Below are 6,671 nucleotides of genomic sequence, written 5' to 3' on the forward strand. Positions count from 1 at the left end.
ATGTATTGGGATCAAACCTTCAAACCGCCAGATGCAGTGCTTGCAGAGCAAGGTTGTCAGATAGATGGAAAGGGAAAGCAGCAGCTGTCATATTGGTCTTCAGCAAAGCATCTGATACTGTTCTTCAGCAAGTCATAATCCAAATGCACTCATGGCTGGAAATTAATGTTGCAGTCTAAAATTTGCTACAATCCTCGATGTATGATATGATACAGTGAAAAATCAGAAACTGAATAGGAGCTTCAGCTGACAGCTTCCCGATTAAGTTAAAAGAAAAGTATCTGGGTTTGATTTGTGCTACTCTTCCATTCAAACTTATTTTTGATTCATTGACCACTGTTACCTCTGCTTTTTGGAAGTGGCAACTTGTCCTTCAGTGATATATATTTATTTTTCATGAGCATTCTCTGGCTTTATCCTACTAAGAGAAATCTCCTGCTGTTACTTTCTTGTCACAATTTCATTCTCTTAAAATCTCTTCTGTTTTTTATGTATTGTCTTTGATATTCACATATACTTCCTGTGTATCATCATTTCCAGTTTTACTAACCTCATGTTTATTATTTCTCTCATGTTGCTATTAGGGATATTAATTCTGCCTGACCTACATACTGCTCAGTGCTTCTCTTCAGGATGTTTTTCATTCACCTGTGCCAAGAGCTGAACTACCACGGCTGGAGAGCTACCACTTTCTGGGCAAGGCAGCTTGGAGCCAGTTGAGGTAGCTTTGCAATGGACTGCGCTCACTGTAAGAGACACCAGATACGCTCTAAAAAAGTGTGTGTGCTGTGATAATGAGTTAATCTGCATGGGGATGTTTCTTCTTTACTGTGCTACCAGAGCATCTCTCCTCCTGGAGATTTCCAGGTGAAAGTCACCTCTCTGTGCTTTTGTGTAGAAAAAGAACAATCTGGACCAGCGGTTTGGCATATTTTTGAATGATCTGAATAAGGAAATAAAGGTTACACCATGCTGAACATAATTCCTGATATGAGAACACATAATAAGTTCAACAGGCCTCAGCTTATGCACTGGCAGCAGATACCTGCCACTTTGGAGCCTTTGAGAGCCTCCAGTAAAAATAAAATAAATATGCACGTACACACTTACTCAAATGCAGAGAAGCCATGGAAAAGGCATTGTAGGTCCATTTTGAAAATGGCCTCCAGCTACCAACATGTACCACCAGACTGTCGTAATACACTCAAATATAGTCTTGCATACCCTGCTTCTCACATTTTGGGTTTTGCCAGGCAGTGGGGTGAGGGGTGGGAGCTGGAGGCCTGACTGCAAGCCTTGTCGATGCAGCCATGATGCACACACCTGTTGAAATTCTCCTTGCCGTTACTCCGCCGCTGAATGACAGTCCAGCCCCCACCATCAGACATGTCGCAGTACGCTAGGAAAGGCTCTCGGTCTGCCCTGGGCCTGATCCGGTAGTAGCCATTTTTCATTTTCTTCCGATTATATACAGCAGAACAATCTAGGCAGAACAGCATCGGTTTGTTAAACAGAGGCAGGGGGGAAGCAAAGGGGTACGTGCAGCCAAGAGAAGACATTGCTGAGAGGCTGGGCGGGACAGGGACACTTGACCAGCCTCTGTGTAGCTCTGCAAGCCCTGCAAAGCCAAAGCAAACCATTCAGTAAGGTTCTAGCAATGCTGGTTTGCAAACTGCTGGGCTTGATGAAGAGGAGCAAGGCTTAAGAGCCTTTACAGCCGTGCTCTCTGAGGGATTAATTCCTAAATCTCTAGTGAGATACAGGCTGCAGCTCAGTTTGGGGTTATAGCATGGGAGTGAAAAAAGAGCAGGACTGGCTCTGTCAGCAAGACCATTTGCAAGGAAGCTAATTTCCATGTGGAAGGCAACTTCAGCTGTACTTCAGCTGTAGATTGTGCTAGGGCTAAAATCTACCAAGGCTGAATCAGGAGAGTGTCTGTCAGGACCTCAGTGCTTCACACTTCCAGTGTAATGCCCATAAGGAATAAAGCCTTGGCCACAGGCCATGATTCCAGTAATGACAGAGTTCTCAAAGAGACACTGAGGAACAGAGCATACACGTGTGAGACTGTGCTGCAGAAGTGATGGAAGAGACAAGGAACAGGGAGGCTAGGCCCATCCAAACAGGTTTCGGTGCCCACAGTTGGCCAGGCACTCTGGGCTCCTGTAAGGCACTCAGAGGAAATGAGCTCTTCAAGGACAAGACCCATCTCTCCCTAAAGCAGATGTCTAAAGTAGGTTTGATGGAAAACAGCTGAGAGGTGCCTGTTGCTCTCTGCACCAGAGCCTCAAGTGAGAATCCCAACTGCAAGTGCTTGTGTTGCACCCAGGTGGTAGCTGCCTAAAGCTAGGCCAGCTGACTCCAGCCCCAGGGATGTCTGCTGGTCCCAGGGCCACCAGTCTTCCCTTTTCCTTCCCCTGTATCGACTGCATTTTAAAACACAATCCATTTTAAATGGTCTAAAACTGTTAGCAGAAATAAAATACGACACGTGGGATGCTGAAGGGAGAAAGAAACATTTTGGCAAGCTGAAATTTCCAGATGCAATACTGCAAACTCTACCTTGATCATATACTATCAAATTTCCACTGGTTGTGGGTAAAAGCACCTCATGCTGCGTGCTCCTGTTGCCTGAAAACAGTCCACTTTTTGCTCTGTGGTAAGTGTTCTCCAGGATGTCCTTCAGTTGCAGTTCATATAAGTAAAGCAAGTCTTGAAGCTGTTTTAACCTTTGTCTTAATTTATTGTTGTCTAGGAGGCAGATATCTTTTTCCTATGGAGAAAATAAAACAAAAACCCCACACACTTCAGTCAGTGGTAAGAACAGAGAGGCAGAGAGGAGAATTTGTCTCCTCTTAATCCTAACATGTCACACTGTCTCTGTGGACCAAGAGGATTCGATGGTGGTGTTTCTCTAAGACACACACTTGGGCACAGCATGGGCTGTTGAGTTGAACCCAGTGGAAAAGGGTTTTCTACAATGACCTTGTCACTTCTCAGAGCATCCCAGAATATGATCAGATATGCAGAAAATTATTTTGGACAAAAATGAAACCAAAGAAGTGTTTGGAGACTACGAAACTGCTCAGGGTAATATGAGGGAGGATTAAAAAACAGCTCTTGCACTGCAGCCAGGCCAAACCAGTGAAACATCTTGTAAAACTGGAAGATAAACTAGCTGACACTTGGTGCAAATCAGCTGAAAGCAGTGAGCCTAGCAGGATCAGTGGAGTAACTTCAGAGCTGCACTAACATATCCAAGACCAGAATCTGGCTCACACTGTCTGGGATAAATATTTTCAGCAACAATCGAGTTTGTGGCTAGTGTTACTTCATTAGAAACATAACAAAAGGGAGCAAAATCTCTTCCAAGATAACCAAGCAAGCCTGTGCCAGAAGAATCACTGGCTGTTTTCACTCTGAGCAAGCTGACTTGAGAGATACCAGGTCAGGACCAGTTCTAGGCATAAGCAAAACAAGAGTTGCCCATGACAGTAAACTGCCCAGTGTGCTCAAATGTGGCATCCCAGATGCCTTTTCCTTCTCCTAGGCCTACTGGTTTTCCTCCAGAGGAGGGTTGGAGGCACACAGGGACCTGCTGCAGACAGCCCTGAGCTTTACTTGCCAAGCTCTGTACCTTTTTGGTATGACCGAAGAGTAATTTGCTCATCAGGCAAGTGTAGATTGCCTCAGACTATGCCTACCTCCTAGTCCCCCTCCTGCTTTTCATATGACATTGAATAAAAAGAAGGCAGTTTACCCTGAGGAAATGGAGTGGAATATAGAATTATAGAATATCTAAAGTTGGAAGGGACCCATAAGGACCCAACCCCATAAGAAGTGATTGGCCATAAAATCACCTTTATTTTTTTATTGAGAGGGATTTTTGTTGTTGTTTTAATTCTTAGCAATGTCAGTCCAGCTACCCAGAGAGCTGCACAGCCCCTAATGCCATGAAAAAGCTATATTACCAGGACAACAAGAGTGACCCTTCTTTAGTTACAGGGAGATGCCTTCTTGCTCTCCTCTTGCAGGTCCCTATCCCTTTTGTGGGAGACCACCAAACGCTAAATGACTGGGTATGATAAACCTATTGGCTGCAGAGAGGTTGTACAGACACTGGCTAAGAGATACGCACCGAAAACCTGGGTGCAGGTGAGCTGAAGTTGACCAGGAGAAGCAGCAGCAGCAACCAAGGCATCATCACACTCATTTTTATCACCTGCAAAGAAGCATTGACAGGCTGCACTTGAGGTTTCTTTAGTTCTGCTCACAACTTATTCCCCCCTCCCACTCATATTTAATTCCCCAGAAAATGCTGCAGAATTTGTTAAGCAAGTTGCTTGAAACTACAGGCAGGACAAGATCAGGGAAATGATGCATGTCAGGGAGAAGCTGAAACACCAGTGCAGCACACCGACAGGAGAACCGAGGCTTGGGTCCAAGCTCCTGCTTCCCTGGAGAAATATGTCCCACCCGGTGGGACTCTCCAGCAGCCTCTGACCCTTCTCCTGAGTGCCCACACAGAGGGGAAGTTACTCAGACTATTTGGAGCATCCCTTGCTAGACTGATGGGCCAAAATCACACAGTCATCATTAATTTAAAACTCTATGAATTCAAGAGGAATTTTGCCTCCTGGTTGAGTGACCGTAGGTGATGCCCCTCCTTGGTCCATGGAGAGGTCTGTCAGGATGGGATCACCTTGGAGGCCAAGAGCAGAAGACACACATGGGACAGAACAGGCATTGGATAGTTTTTGCTTGGATTTCAGTGGAAGAGGTCTCTGCTGCTGACATGCCCCAGCACATAGACAGGGCTTCAGTCAGAGTCTCAGCTAGAAAAAACACTAAGCAAATGCCACTGGGAACATACAGCTGAATGTGAGCAAACAGTACAAACTGTTTGCAGTGTACTTGCATGGTGCTTTTAGGAAAAAAAATCAGAAAGAACTGAAAAAAATCTGTAAAATAGGCTAAACTCGACTCCTCCGCTTCACATCTGGAAGTGTTGCAGAAACTTGGCTACCCAGCTCTGTGCTCTCAGCGACGTGTTTTGTTTCAGCTATGGCTCCATCAGCATCCCTGCAGTGGCTGGTGCTGGGGCTGCTTCCAGAGTCAGCAAAGCTGCTGCGACAGGGGAGCCATTTGCCAAGCCCAAAGCAAGCCGAGAGAAGCAGCACCCTGTGGAAGTCACCCATAGAAGGTGTTGCACAGGTGGGTGGCCCAGCACACAACGTTTGTTCAGCATTGCAGCAGGGGACCCCCCAGCCCCCGAGCACTGGTGCTGTCCATTCACTCCACCACACAGCAGCAGCGCTGAGGTCGGATTCAGGCCCCGTTGCATATGGATGGAGGCAAAAAATTAACAGGAAGGATGGGTTTGAGCAATGGATCCTGAAAACCAGACAGTGCAGACAGAAGGGAAAGCAAGCAGCTTCATCTACACCTTTATCAACATGTATTAAATGCACATACCTGTAACTCGCCTTTCCTTTAGAGCTTCTCCTGATAAGATTATCTCCCTTAAAAGTCAACTGCAAAAGAAAGTGATCATAAATGTGGCTGTGTTTCTAGACGCTGATGCGATTTTCCTCTCCAGATGGCCCACATCAAGGGCGCAGATGAAGAAAGTTTCACAGCACTGGGCAGTTCCACAGAAAAAAACACTCACAGTTCCTCTAATGAAAGAGTTACCCAAACCCCAGGTTACCTGCTGTCACCCAATATTCATCCTGCTCCTTCACAGTGAGGATAAACAACTGTCAGGTTTCTATCAGCAGTGCTGGTTGCGCACCATTACCCACCTTATTTGACTAAGAAGCTCAACCAAGACTGACTTCTTTAAGTGTTTATATGAATCACTCAGACTAATGCTCCCTGTGGGAGTTTTATCTCACATTTAATACAGCCAGGCTCATTTCAGTAAGTCCTGCAAGGTAGAAATAACACAGCTTTTCCGCTCAGCATTCCTTTTGCTGTTTAATCTGGTTTATATGTAAAAGCACAGCACAGCTGTATTGCCAAAGGAGCTGCAAATCTGAAGCAAGAAGTGACCAGGAGGGTATTAAGCAAGATTTGCTATTAGACTGGAATCTCAGGAGGTTTGCAGTTGTGTAACTCTCCTCTGAGCTGGATGATTAGATTTGCTAGTTAACATAAACAAGGACATTTGTGGAAGGGAATAAAAAAAACCAACCCAAACAAACAGATGGGTGCCTCCCTTTGCGCTATGGCCAGGGAACTACGGTTTAGTTTAAAGAAAACAGCACAAATGTTCCAATTTAGAGGGCTGTGTTTGGAGTAGAGACTGTGGAGCACAAAGACAAGGCATATAAGCTCATCATAAACTTCTGTATTACTCTCCAGGAAAGCAGGAGTGTCCAGCTATTACCAAGTACAACAATGCTGTTTATTTCTTAAAAACAGCATTCCTCTTCTCCCGCAAGAACTGCTGACCCATTTCACTGCCAAGGAATTATGTAAACTGTGCTTTTCTTCTCACTTGTTCTCTACCCCCAGTTTTAGGCTGAATTTAGAAGCTATGAAATTAAATGAGTGAAACACCTCCTCTCCTCCTTAGTGGGAAATTGGCCCTTTCTTCCACTCATCCCCTGGGGCTTTCATCCACACCAGTCTCTTCCTTAACTGGAGCCAACCAGTCAGCGCTTGAG

At 45.3% G+C, this 6,671-nt stretch overlaps 1 protein-coding gene across 1 annotated transcript in view; it reads right to left on the minus strand.

Moving 5' to 3' along the window:
- The window catches only part of LOC104545803 (fibrinogen-like protein 1), a 7,521-nt gene extending 3,308 nt beyond the window's left edge, over positions 1-4,213 (minus strand). Inside the window, exons 1-3 of the mRNA XM_010191018.1 lie at positions 4,139-4,213; positions 2,563-2,773; positions 1,324-1,483 (exon numbers count right to left, since the gene is read on the minus strand). Coding sequence (XP_010189320.1) covers positions 1,324-1,483; positions 2,563-2,773; positions 4,139-4,213 — 446 coding nt within the window. The remainder of the gene's footprint in view (positions 1-1,323; positions 1,484-2,562; positions 2,774-4,138) is intronic.
- Positions 4,214-6,671: the final 2,458 nt, after the last annotated feature.

The sequence above is a fragment of the Mesitornis unicolor genome, unplaced genomic scaffold (genome assembly GCF_000695765.1).
Source record: "Mesitornis unicolor isolate BGI_N332 unplaced genomic scaffold, ASM69576v1 scaffold28078, whole genome shotgun sequence".
In the NCBI taxonomy this organism is placed as follows: domain Eukaryota; kingdom Metazoa; phylum Chordata; class Aves; order Mesitornithiformes; family Mesitornithidae; genus Mesitornis; species Mesitornis unicolor.